The sequence below is a fragment of the Crassostrea angulata genome, chromosome 7 (genome assembly GCF_025612915.1).
Source record: "Crassostrea angulata isolate pt1a10 chromosome 7, ASM2561291v2, whole genome shotgun sequence".
Taxonomy (NCBI): domain Eukaryota; kingdom Metazoa; phylum Mollusca; class Bivalvia; order Ostreida; family Ostreidae; genus Magallana; species Magallana angulata.
The window spans coordinates 4,583,571-4,597,909 of NC_069117.1; the positions used below are offsets into that span (position 1 = coordinate 4,583,571).

The 14,339-nt window shown below is 36.8% G+C and overlaps 1 protein-coding gene across 1 annotated transcript in view; it reads left to right on the forward strand.

The window, feature by feature from the left end:
- Nucleotides 1-14,339, forward strand: part of LOC128157379 (uncharacterized) — a 46,568-nt gene that overhangs the window by 26,190 nt on the left and 6,039 nt on the right. Inside the window, exons 34-44 of the mRNA XM_052819895.1 lie at nt 217-415; nt 638-797; nt 906-1,065; nt 2,172-2,381; nt 2,513-2,558; nt 8,749-8,866; nt 9,309-9,498; nt 10,418-10,563; nt 11,182-11,305; nt 11,642-11,756; nt 12,010-12,293. Of these exons, the coding sequence (XP_052675855.1) occupies nt 217-415; nt 638-797; nt 906-1,065; nt 2,172-2,381; nt 2,513-2,558; nt 8,749-8,866; nt 9,309-9,498; nt 10,418-10,563; nt 11,182-11,305; nt 11,642-11,756; nt 12,010-12,293 (1,752 nt within the window). The remainder of the gene's footprint in view (nt 1-216; nt 416-637; nt 798-905; nt 1,066-2,171; nt 2,382-2,512; nt 2,559-8,748; nt 8,867-9,308; nt 9,499-10,417; nt 10,564-11,181; nt 11,306-11,641; nt 11,757-12,009; nt 12,294-14,339) is intronic.

Below are 14,339 nucleotides of genomic sequence, written 5' to 3' on the forward strand. Positions count from 1 at the left end.
AAGATATCATAAAGTCCATGAAAGGGACTTGATGTGAAGATAAAGTGCAGTATTACCGACCCATTTCGGTTAATAATTTGTACAAAAAGTGAACTAAAAAAATATTATAAGGGATTAATCAGATGTAGTATATAGTAGAAAATCATAAAATGGCTTTAACAGAAACTCTTACATGTACATTCTATGGGTATCCTGTAAATGTCTGTTTTGTTCCAGCTGACCGGTTACACCATGACGAGTACCGCCAGCGCTCCATCCCTCTTGGCCTTGGCAAGTGGCTCCCAGTCTGGTGGCCCCAAGTCTTCACCCTCTCCTCCTCTCAGAGGCAGCCAGTCCTCGGCCTCCAACATTGTACCCCTGTCAATACCCAGTATTCAGTCTGCCCCACAGCCCAAACCTTTGGGGCTACCCACAGGTGCGTGTCACTGCAATATGATGATAATAACGTCTATCCAGTAAGGTTGTATTTGTCTGTCACTGCAGTATGATGATGCTTTAATATCCTAACCATGGTTGTTCATCAAAACAAAGTATTTTATTATTACACATGATTTCATTGTTTTAGTTCTTTAAACATGAGAAGAATAAGGTTTTGAATTTGATCCCTGAGTACAATGCTACATTCTGTTGATTTTAGGATTACCAGGATCTCAGAGACCTCTAATGTCGCAGCCTATAAATCCCATGATTCCCTCTCTCTCTCAAGGAGCCATGCCGCAGCCTCACCAGCCTCACAAAACCAGCAACTTTGAGAAACTCATCATGAAACTTCAGGTGGCATTACCAAAGTTTAATAGGTATGCACCTAAATTTCAGCCATTTATTTCTAGATAAATAAAGGTGAGCCTATTGGAAGAAAAATCTACAAATCTGAACAAACTGACAAGACTTGATTTTTATTACAGAGCGGACTTTACCCGCCTGATTCAGGAGCTGCGGACCAACAGAGGGGGGTCCCTGTCCGGGATGACCTTGGATGAGATTGTGTCCCAGATCACCATCCTGGTCCATGATTACGAGAGACAGCAGGGGAGGAGCCCCTCTGTAGCAGCCACCCAACCCCAGGTCAGTACCCTCAGAAACTATGAGAAGGAAGTAAACACCATCAAAAACCACAGGGAGGGAATTCTAGATTACATTTATTCTGTTTACCGGTACTATTTAATGGGGAGAAATTCGTACAACATCTGGGATCCTACAATTTTTCATGTACATGCAATGGAAGGCTTGATAGCTAAAATTCCACAGCTAAAAAACCACAGGGAGGGAATTCTAGATTACATTTATTCTGTTTACCGGTACTATTTAATGGGGAGAAATTCGTACAACATCTGGGATCCTACAATTTTTCATGTACATGCAATGGAAGGCTTGATAGCTAAAATTCATGTAATATTGCTCAAAAAAGATATACAGTAAACTTGCTGAATCCTGATGTTATGCCTGTTGTCCAATTTGGAAAACTAGTTCAGTCCCTTGACATTTTTTTATTGTTTTATGTTTATTAAAAATTCAAACAAGCAACTGAATTTAATACCATTAGTCGTGTTATAGTTCCTACTTTGCCAATATACTTTATAATGGCCGTTTTATGTTACACTTACAAAGTTGCATCTTACTTTTTCAAAATGCCTCATTCTTTATTAATTTCAATAAATATATACCGGTACCTCTTGTTTCTTGCATCAAAAAAGTTCTTGCCAGTATATTTGCTATTACGTAATCAGCCACAAGTTGACTTGTCGTGTAGTCAATGTCTGTTTAACTATTTCCTGTGATGCATACGCTTGTCTCGTCAGACTTCTCAGTTTAATTGAGTGTATGAAAATTTATCAGTTATGCTGATTTGATTGAAAACCTATGTCCATAGTATGTATCCCAATATTGTTTTTCAAATGAAAATGAAAATAGGTACTGTAATCACGAAGGGGTCATGTTTCTTAAGTACTGAAAATTTTGCAAGAATAGACGATCAAGACCTACTGCATTTTGAAAATTCTAAAATCAATTAACAAAAATGTCCCTCAAACAGGATGTTGCCTTATCCTGCCAAATTTTCAGAACCAACATCCGCCGGATTAGATATTTTACTGTATAGATTATATTATTTTAAAGATGTTTTTTTAATGCAATTAGCAGTGAGTGTCTATCATACATTTTATTGTTTACAGGAAATGATGACAGGTTTTACGGATGACCGAGCAAGGAATCCGCCCCCTGGTCTTCCATTGTCCTGGGGTGTGTCAGGGACAGACTTGGTCAGTCTGGGGATCACCAGCGAGGTGTTTGAGGAGGAGGAGGACCCCTGTGTCATCTGTCATGAGGAGATGACTCCTCCCACCACCGTCATGCTGGAGTGTAAACATCGATTCCATGATGAGGTAAGGGACGCAACTCCAACCACTTCATTCAGCTGACATAATGAGAAAATCATCATTTTCTTTTAGACATTTGAACAAATTGAAAATGCACGATTATGAAAAATTTTAATTCTTTGTTTTCTTCTTCACAGTGCATCAGGAAATGGCTCAGAGAACAGAGTACTTGTCCTAACTGTCGTATATACGCTCTGCTGCCAGACGAATTTCCCAGTCTCCGATAGAGACCAGAAAAATTTCCCAGGCTCTGAAAGATGACAGACAAATTTCCCAGTGTGCGACAGAAAGACATGCTCTGTTAGAGGAGTGTTCAAGTCTCAGGCTAGATAAACAGTGTCAAAAAAAGTTTATGTAAATGTGGAAAACACATTGATATGATTTTATATATACTTGTATAAAATAATGTTCAGGTAAGTACAAGATGTTTTAGTCCTTTTGAAACTATTTTTTGATCTGTTTTATATTGAATGCATTTCTTGACATGACATGTTTTATGTTTTTGGAGATAGTCAAGATGACAGAATATTCAATATTAAAAACCTAATTTCATATATGAATTAGATCAATGATTGGATCTTTAAACAGTTCAACTTTTTCATATTGTAACAATAAGTAAACTTTGAGTATCGTTAATTTGTTTGTCAAATTTTAGTTGTACATGTACATGCGTTGCAGTTTTATTTTCCCTTTTTCAAATAAAATGTGAATTAGATATTTTGGTGTTTATTTTCCATATGGACAGATATTGCGTGAATTGAGAAAGAGGAGAAGGTCCAATCAGATTTCCGGCACTCTAATTAACATCAGATCCTTGATTTGCTCCTTGTTTTTCTATTGTCACTACACGAGGATCTGGAAAAACCCTGCTTGAGGTCACCTAGTGAACTTTGATTTAAGAATATTCATGAGTAACCTATATTTTAGTCAATAATAGGAAGTGTTAGAAATTGTATTTTCGGGTTACAAACAAAAATTGAGTCGTATGACAAAATGATGGCACATGTTCTCGAATCTTACAGAATAAGCAATCTATAGATGGAGCATAAGTTGATATTAGACGCCCTCGGCTTATCAAAATTGTATTGGCATAACTTCAAAACTTGTAACTGACGATTTCATTGGTTAAATCAAAGTTCACTAGGAGGTGACCTCAAGTGGGGTTTCTTCAGATCCTTGTGTAGCGACAATAGAAAATCAAAGAGCGGATCAAGGATCTGATTTTAATCAGATTGGATTTCCGGTATTATACATGTAGCAATATGTGAAAACGTGCCAATATATATGTATTCACTTGCTCTGAGTGAACGAAGTGAACCACTAAATAGCATGCGTTGTTATTAAATATTTACATGTAGGCTCATTTTATTTTGAAAAACATAGCTGCCATTCCTGTAGAGTACCTCTACAGTATAGGCATGTTAAATTAAGAAATTTGTACGATATGGGAATATACCGGGTAAATGTAAATTTATTTATCCCACAAGCGGGACCATGGGTTTTGTATGATGAGTATCAAATGTAACAGATTGTGAGAGGTCAAGTCTCGACCAGGATTCGAACCCAGGGCCTCTGGATTACCGTGCCACGATTTTAACCATTGAGCTATTGTGACCGAATATATTGACCAACAGTCGCACACCTGTTAACACATTGACAAAGTTTAAACGATAGTCTGCTTGATGAATGGTTGGGGGTTGGTGGGTGTTATATCCACCGCAATGATATTAAAATAGTCGTAGATCTTATAAAATGGCTTAGATATCCTTTCTTGTTCTGTTAAGAATCATCAAGTGGTCTTCTGGACAACCACTAAGATCATTCAATCTTCAATAGCCAAACCAATCTTTACAATAATGCAAAGTGTAGAGAGAGCTGACAATGTCCTATTGAGTCATAATCTGTGACGTCTGAATTAACTTTAAAATTTGTTTGAAGATAAATTTATCAACAAATCGCATTTGTTAAAAAGTCAGCAGTAACTTTGTTTAACAAGAGGCCCACAGGCCTTGACAGTCACCTGAGTTACAAGAGTCGGAGGAATCTCAGATTATTTAAGATATATTGAACTTGCCATCTTATTGGTTGAATGAAAGTTCATTCTGAATTCATGGATCATAAACCTCAATGGGTCCCTCTCACCTCTCTGCGTATTGGGCTCTTGTGGAGATCTGTATCTAATCAGACTGTAGCCAAGTTAGGGTTTGTCTTTCTTTTTTCTGCTGTCTCTTGAATGAGGACAACCCTACTGAATAGAAATTATCATCATAATTATCGTGGTGACATGTATCTGTGGGTAGTCCCAAAGGTTTGGACCATAGGGCAGACTGCACACTTGGAATTAACAGGGAACAATATTGATACATTGTCTTTAAAACTACCCGGAAACAGTATTTACAGTACCGATCAGACCCAACCTTACAGAACGTAAGCCCCAACTAAACCCTGGGCTTACTTTCCGGGTTTACTCTGGGTTTACTTCGGGTTAACTAGAGTGGACCCAGATTAAACCCAGAGTAAACCCAAAGTAAACCCAGAGTGGACACAGAGAGTAAACTCAGTTAGAAGTATACCCCTGAAAGCAGACGCTAACTGTGTATTCGGAATATACAAAGGGTAGGAATTACAGGCAATAGGATGGCAAGATAAAATACTAGTCTGCTTCACACTTCAGTGCATACAGATGACCTTAAAGCAATTTCAAAGTAAACCCAGAGTGGACCCAAATTTTCAAAAAGTAAACGCAGAGTAAAACATGCAAGTAAACCCAAAAAGTAAACCTGGGGTTTAGTTGGGGTTTACTCTGGTGTTACAATGAAGCGCATTGAAGTGGTAAAAATGTTCGTTTGAATGGAATATTCTAAACTTTGTATCGAACGTCAATTGTTAGATAAGACACACTCATTTCTTTTGAAACGAGGAAAACAGTATTCGTCACAATGCTTTCGGAACCGCCCCTCTTCTAAACAAAACAAGCAGGTATTTCAAACACGCACATTATACACAAAAATAAAAACACAAACTTTCTTTCTTTCTTTCCAACTATGTTCAGGAACAGTGATATTGTTCAAAATAAGAATATCTTTAGTAACTTTGTGTTTTGAACTTCCTGTTACATGTACTGTATTGCAAATAAAGAAAAGGTTTTTTCTACAACATATATGCACATGTTTCAGTTTTTTGTTTTAGAAGGGTAAGCTACGCTCTTCGTCTTCTTCGATCTTCTGCATTTGTTGCTGTGTTCGCAGCTTGTTGAGGGGACTGGGATATACACGGGGCATGTAAAACATATACGGAGAAAATATCGGGATTCAGCTTGTGTCCACATTTCGGTCCGCAGCCCTGCTTGTGTTGTTTAGAAGATGAACGGTTCAGAAATCATTGTTACGTAAACTGTTTTCCTCCTTATAAAATAAATGGGCGTGTCCTATGTAACAATTGACGTTCGATACAAAGTTTAGAATATTCCATTCAAACGAACATTTTTACCACTTCAATGCGCTTCATTGTAGGTTGGGTCTGATCGGTACTGTAAGTACCGGTACATTGATATTCTCAATGCTTGATATGTGCTGCCAGGGTTTGAGGACTGATTGTGCACTGTATGATTGGTTAGTTCAAGTATATTCCCCTTTGGTCTTCCTTATTCCCCCTCAATTAAAATTGGTTTTTGTGAATACATGTGAGATCCCCATCCAGAGGCATAGCTAGGATTTTTTTAATGTATTCAAAATAGGCAGGGATTGCAAGAAGCGAAGCCCCCGGAAGCTCCTGGAATTTAGGTTTTAGCTTTTGGATTATGAGATATTGTCTCAAAATGCTACTATTATACATACAGTATGTGTAAGGGAAATGTTGAATTTTAAAAAAAATTGTGTACTGGATATGAAACATGGATGCCCCATGGAAACCTACTGCATATGACTTTAGATATAAGGTGTGTTTTCCAAAAACAAAACATACGAACCCAAGTTAACAAACTATTGATCGTTATTATTGCGACTTTGTTCAAATTTTAATCATCCACTGACTTTAAATGAAGTATAGACAGAATATAATTACAGATAATCAGGCAGGCAATATAAAAGTTGCAAGGTTTACGCTGAAAATTGAGTACTTGCACTATATATGCAGATTATTGTGTGAAGCCTAAAAGGCAATTCAATGTGTTTACATACAAACAATATGATAATCTTAACTAAGACCTATGCTTTGCAAACATTTGCATTTTTGCTGAAACTGAGGCGCTTTCATCTTACTCTTAAAATAGGAATGATTCAAATTTGAATAATAATGCATTGATAACTGGTGCACTTTTAAGTTTAGCCAAAACATGACACCTCAATATAAGTTAAAATAAAGGCAATATGGTTTGTGTCAAGCAGTAAAATTCTTCTGGGTTACAGTACATTCAGGTAACCATTAAGGCCCGCGGGCAAGGAAGTGCATACATTTCATAACGGACTGAAAGGTGTCATGAAATTATTTTAAGATAAATATTTTTTTTGGGTTGCCTTTATAATTAAATTTACAGGCAGGCATCCCACTGAGCAGATGTGAATAGGCACAAATTAATTCTTTTATAAAAAAGGAAAATCGACTCGTGATAAAACCCGAAAAGCCTTTATTCTGAATGATCTCGACCGAGGCCTTCCGAAAGAGATCACCTGACATTTGTTTTCATTTTCAGACTATTCCATTTTAAGGTGGCACAAAATCTACATATCGAAAGAATTATTTTTCTTTTGAGTTACGAAATTGTTATTACATTCAATGTTTTGATACAATATCATCTTTATAAAAATCAAAGAAGAATATCTTGTTAAAAAAGAAAAAAATATCTTTAAAATTTATTTTTAATCCTAATCCCCCCTGATATTTGGAATAACACGTGTACTAAAGGGTCTGAAGGACAAAGACGATATGGTCCAATATGGCCTCTGATTAACGCCTGAACAATAGTGAAATCTTATAAAAAGGATAAAAGATGGCAGAGTTATTGTCAGTTCAAGTACATATACCCCCGACGTCTAAATTATTCACCGAAAAAAGTAGCAAAAAATCATCATTGGACAGCGTTAATCGTGCTGGACGAGACAGACCCGTTGATCATGGAACTTTTGCCCAGTTATCAAAGAAAAGAGCCGCGAGTGTGGAGTTTAAGGACCTTATTTACCAAGTCAGAGATGGGGGAAGGCATACAGGTAAGTTAAAGTTTGGTGTAAGACACAAAGTGTAGGTAAAACGTACGATATGTTAAAACCATACCGAATCCTTCAGCTGATCCTTATGTGAAGCCCATCAGCTGTTCGGGATTTGTAAATTTATAATTACTCAGTAGTGCAGATTTTTTTCAAGACATTGATTTAAATTACCAAGGTTTTTGCTATTTAGTATGCTCTCTCTCTCTCTCTCTCTCTCTCTCTCTCTCTCTCTCTCTCTCTCTCTCTCTCTCTCTCTCTCTCAGTATATAGTATGGGAGCTGTTTCAGGTAGAAGTAGTATGTCCCAGGTTACCGACCGTTTCTGTCACATTTTGTGAAATAAAACACATCTCTGTCAAAAACGTACAATTACAATAAAAGTCCTCCCGCAATTTTTCAACATTATGATACAGGTTATATCAGGTACTTTCATGTTGGAAATAAAGAATCCCCATAGATACATTCTTCAACCAGACAAACACAAGGGGGCATTTCAATTAAGAAATCGTGTGATTTTTTCATTCTAGTCAGTAGTGTATGAATATTTTTTGTGCCCTGATGTATCCCTAATTCATTTCTCCTGCTACAAAGAAAGATTTACTTTTTTACTAGAGAAAATTATTAAAAAAACAAAACTAGAAGGTTTTTCAAAGCATGTGAATATGTTAGTCTATGGGTACATATAGAGCTACAAGTATGTTTACATGTACACGTACCAAAACTTGGTTACTAGACAAGTGTACATATACACGAACATGTAAAATAATTAGATTTAACATTTTCAAAATGTTCATTTTACTCTCAATGTATATTAAACAGACTGTTAAACAATTTCAGTTTATGAATTTGACCAAACCCAAAGCACAGTAGTCTTCATTTGCTGAACATAAATAACATCTAATAAACACTAAGTCTATATCTTTATTTAAAAATCTTACAAGTTTTTACCTCTGTGTACTTTTGATTTTACAAGTTATGTATAACTTGTAAAATTATGCGGTATGCAGAAATAAAGATATAATACACAAATAGTTTAATTCCTCATATCCCCCTCTCCCTGGTTCGCCTCTCGGGAGAAAAATAAAAAAAATAGAACTTGAAACATTTCATTTCAATTTTTATTTTGCTTTAGTTGTAACTTTTGGAATTAAAACTTTTTATTTTCTGCAGGACCAAAGACCATTTTGAAGTCTATATCGGGGGAGTTTCGTTCCGGAGAACTGACGGCCATTATGGGACCATCTGGAGCAGGCAAATCGTCTCTCATGAATATATTGGCTGGATACAGGTAACCAATCTCTTGCTTTTATTCTACTTCTGTTGTTGACAATTTGCCAATACACACCCATAATTCACTAGGGTATACTAAAGTTGTTCAATGTTGATGAACATTGCCAAGGAGTCAGCTTACCACCCAATTATTTTTATAATCTGCCTATTAAACTCTACTTTCATTTTAGGAATCAGGTGGTTTTTTTTAAAATTTATTTTATTATAATGATATAAAAAGAATTAGATCCTGCTTATTGTTGGGCCTTTAACAATTGATTGGTTATGGTTAAACATGCAAGAATCATCATTTCAAACTTTGAAATTGACAATAGTTTGTCAATCTGCTACTTCTTTTTAAATTTCATTAGAAAACAAATTTGCAGTACCAAATATGTAAGACAGATAGATATCTGTGTTTTGTCTCACAACAAACTTAAATGCGACTCTATTTTATGTAGAACTCTGAACGTGACTGGAAAGATTCACGTGAAAGGCAAGGATCGAGATCTACGAACGTTTCGGAAGATTTCTTGTTACATCATGCAGGACGATCACCTGCTTCCTCACCTGAGTGTGGAGGAGTCCATGATGTGCTCAGCCAACCTGAAACTGACCGAGAAAATGTCCAGCCGTGAAAAAGAGGAGAGGGTCAGTCATTGAATGAGTACAATAAACGGATAGAAATGGATTATCATGAAGGATAGTTATCCATCGTATCCAATCAAGCTTTCTTTTATAACATCCCATTGGCTAATGAAGAATATATGGTAGATTAAGTACATGAATTGATTTATAAAACATGTTAAGTAATGATATGTTGATAAGATCGCGGAACATTAACTGGCAAGATTGGAAATATACAGCTTACGTCAATTTCACCTGTTACAGTCAAAACATATGAAATGGGTGGGAACAAATTGACGCGGACGTCTGAGAAAACATTGGATTGAAATTGTAGCTAAAGTAAGTGTATCAGTGAAGACTGATTCTCTGAAGTCATCGGACAACACTTTGCTTTGGGTATAATCTCTCTCGAATTTGGATCTTCTCATATTTGCTGATTATATACTTATTAAATAAATGAAATGTTTTTCAATCGCTTTGCTGATACTAAATAAAATGCGTATGGATCGCATAACTTATATAGCAAGTTAGAAACACTGAGGTGGATTGAAAATACACTTCCTGTAACTACAGTTTCAATCCAATGTTTTCTCAGATGTCCACATCAGTTTGTTCCCGCCCATATCAAAAGTTTTGACTGTAACAGGTGAAATTGACATAAGCTGCATATTTCCAATCTTGCCAGTTAATGTTCCGCCATCTTATCAAATAGAAATAGTGGTTGAATAATTTCTTAAAATGTACTTGTATGGAAAAATGGTGCTAGTCTGAACTCAAAAGGTCAATCTTTATGTGCACACTTACTGTAGTGTGTTTAAATACAGGAAGTTTGAAAGAAATAGAAGCTCACCAGGATCTATAGCAACAGGGAAGAGATGTCGGGGGTTAACACTCACATTTACATCATTTCCTAGGCTTAATGTAATTCCTCTGATGTTTACAGGTTGACGAGATCTTGGACACTCTCGGACTGCTGGAGACAAAGAAAACAAGAACCAGCAACTTGTCCGGAGGGCAGAGGAAGCGCCTGTCCATAGCCCTGGAGCTGGTCAACAACCCACCCCTCATGTTCTTTGATGAACCCACCAGGTCCGTACTATATAACACAGTCAGTCAGAAAAAACACCTCATTTTCAAGTACTTGTATTGCATAACAGACAGCCCTAAATATCAATTCTGAGATGTACCTGTATTATTAATGAACTCAACATTTAACTTCCTAGAAATTAAGATTTTCTGACAAATTTTTAAACAAAAATATATTCAGTTATTTTCCTTCTAAACATGCTAAACAGTATTTAAATTAATTTAGTTTAATTAATAGAATATAAATCATACTTTAAAGTCATGCATTTTGAACCGTGTTATAATAGTAAACAAAACAGGAAATTGACTTTGGCATGCTTTAGAAACCCACTTGAAATTAATACGCACTTGTTCCACCTTTTTTTCAGCAACACTGATATGTTCAGAGGTTAATAATGGGCACACCTTTTAAGTACATGTAGTAGTAGGTGTCTGAATAAAAATCGAACTTCTGTAAATAGTCTATTTTCTTTAAATCTGTTGTTATTCAATGACATGAAAAAACAATTTTTATATGAGCTTTGTTGAGCCAATAACATCTTTTGGTATAGAATTGCCTTCAAAGCCTTGCTTCTTCCTCTGTGTTTTGGTGTATTGTAGCATTGTGTTATTGTGTTTCAGTGGGTTGGACAGTGCCTCCTGCTTCCAATGTGTGTCCCTCCTGAAGTCGCTAGCAGCCGGCGGTAGGACCATTATCTGTACCATCCACCAGCCCAGTGCCAAACTCTTTGAGATGTTTGATCATGTAAGGACATCAATACATGACTTAAACTGATGTTGATGTATTATAATTGAGTTATATGTAGAAAAACACAACAGAAATTATTTATGTTGAATACATATGTAGCAAGTCTGTTATTTCTTTGTAATAAAGCAACTGAGAATCCTTGTTTATAAAATCATTCTATTGTACCGTGAAACAGTGATCCCTTCCTGCATAAACTGTCACACACTAATAGTGCTTGTACTGTATACCTAGTGCTTGTACTGTATATATTTCTCTTGAAATGATGTGCAAGTAGAGAATGGCAAAAACAAGAAGAGTTGCATCCTCCTGATATAATGGCCTGTTCTGTTTCAGTTGTACATGCTTGCGGAGGGAAACTGCATCTACCGTGGAACCACCAAGGATCTGGTCCCCTACCTTTCCTCCCAGGGGCTGATGTGTCCCCAGTACCACAACCCAGCTGATTATGGTCAGTGTCAGGGAGTCATTAATTTTCAAACCCAACAGATTGATTAAGGGTCTTAATAAAATATTTAACATGTAAATTGTTTTCTAGACTTCTTAGAGTTTGCATGTAAAATGTTTTGAAAGCCTGTAATATCTCTTGTTAGAGAATATCAAGTCTATAGTCTGAAGATGATATAGTGTAGAATATCCAGTCTTTATTCTGAAGATGATACATAAATAGTGTATAACCACCAGTTTACTTTTTTTCAAAACAGCCATGGAAGTGGCTTCAGGGGAATATGGAGAAGAAAAGGTATCGAAGCTGATCAATTCAATACACAATGGGCATTGTGAGGAGATAGCGAGGAGAAACGCCAAACTGGAGGAGGGAAGCAGGACCCCCTCACCACCTGCCACCCCCAACAATAATACTCAGGGAAACGGGGTCATTCCCACCACACCTCAGGACCCGGAGAAACAGAGTCTACTTGAGAGTGAGAACTTCACCAACGGCAAAGTGGTCCACTACAACGGGTCACTGAAGGGCAAGAAAGACCAGGTACGTGTACCACTTCTCTTAGTGAGAAAATGTTTCTACTATAAGAGTTCTGAAGCTCTACACAGGAAAATGGACCACTGACAAAAAGAATTTGGTCTATGTAGAATTGCTAATTGGAGGATAGGAAATAGTCCTTAACCAGCTTACTGTGGCAGGCATTTCTCTGCCTGTTTTGTTTGATGCAGGTGATGGTTTTAACTTCAAAACATTTCATGGATTTTACATAGACTGACTCAAGCATTAACTTATAACCAAAGAATGCTTTTTAACTGATTTTACAATGTGTTAAAGTTTGAGAAAATATTTCTGCTAATGCTGCTGTCTTCGAGTGTGTACCATAATTTTGCAAACATTTACAGGACTCAGATTCCACGGAGGTTTGTACCGCCACATGTCTAACTCAGCTTGGTGTTAGTAAAGCATTTGCTGCGCTCAACTCTAACTTTAATCCATTGTCAAACTAAATGGTGCTGGTTTAGTTTCCTGTCTCAAATATTCATACTTTACATAGAAATATGTTATATTCTATATTTATTAAACATTCCAGTTTCATGATTAATTTTCCACCCGAAAGCAAAGTGAGGGTTTTGTTTCACGTTACGTGCATTAGTATATTTTATGATTTAGTTTAATGATCATTATCTCCTCCTAAAGAGAGACTGACCTTGTATGTTTCATGCATGAACAGCTTCCACCTGTAAATAGCTATAGTAGCAAGATGGTCCAGAGTAAGTAGCTGGTGTTTGTAGCTTTATATGTGAATCCTCAGAGGGTGGCAGGGATCTAGAAATATTTGTGAAGGGGGCACCTAGTACTGTCCCAGACTGTACAGAAATGTCTTTGACTATTGCAGAATGCTAGATCATGTAGATCACCTAATTAAGACGCTCAGACTGAACCAAATGCTATATTGTTTAGATCTTATCAAGTAATGTTTAGTTGTAAATCTCTGTAGCTGTTAAGTTTACGTTAACAATTTTGCATATATCAGCCTGACATCCACTGTAAACAAATGGTTTATACTGAAGCCATAATCACTAATTAACATGACACTTGCACTTGTCAATGTCTAATTCCATACATAACCTGTACAGGCACTGTCTATTTATTTTGATGTTAATAAAACAAGAAATACTTAAACACAGTGAAATCTGTAGAAAAACAAACATTTGTTTTGTTTTGAGCTGCAGAATTCAATTTGTGTTTATTCTCTGTGATAATTTTTCATGCACTCTGATAATTTTACATGCATTACATGTGTAGTGATTCCCCAGTCAGATTCATCCCAGAATAAACATGATGTCATACAGTCAGCTTCTGTAACACCTGTTTTGTCTCAGCTAGCAATGTAGATTGGACCATTCATTCTATTGGGCCTCCCCTTGTTTTAACTTTGTATTGCCCCACAGTTGAAGCTGTTGTGACATTTTTTGTTTGTCTTAAACTGCATTGCCTCCATATTTTATTGGCCAACCAAAAGCTGTTCTTTTGTTTTTTTGTACTTGGGTTTCCCCTATTTAGTTTTAGCTGCAGTGGAGTTTGCATGTGAATGAGGCTCAGGGCATCTGCTGCCTTTTATTGATTTCAGTGAGATGAATTGTTAGCATGTATTCCCCACAAAAAACTCAAATGAATATCCCCTGCCTTAATCTCTATCATAGTATGTATAGGGTAACCCCTGCCCAAATCTCTATCACAGTGGTTATGGGGTATCCCGTGCCGAAATCTCTATCACAGTGGTGATGGGGTATCTCCTGCCGAAATCTTTATCACAGTGGGTATGGGTATGGGGTATCCTCTGCTCAAATCTCTATCACAGTGGTTATGGGGTATCCCCTGCCCAAATCTCTATCACAGTGGGTATGGGGTATCCCCTGCCCAAATCTCTATCACAGTGGTGATGGGGTATCTCCTGCCAAATCTTTATCACAGTGGGTAGGGGTATCCCCTGCCCAAATCTCTATCACAGTGGGTATAGGGTATCCCCTGCCCAAATCTCTATCACAGTGGGTATGGGGTATCCCCTGCCCAAATCTCTATAACAGT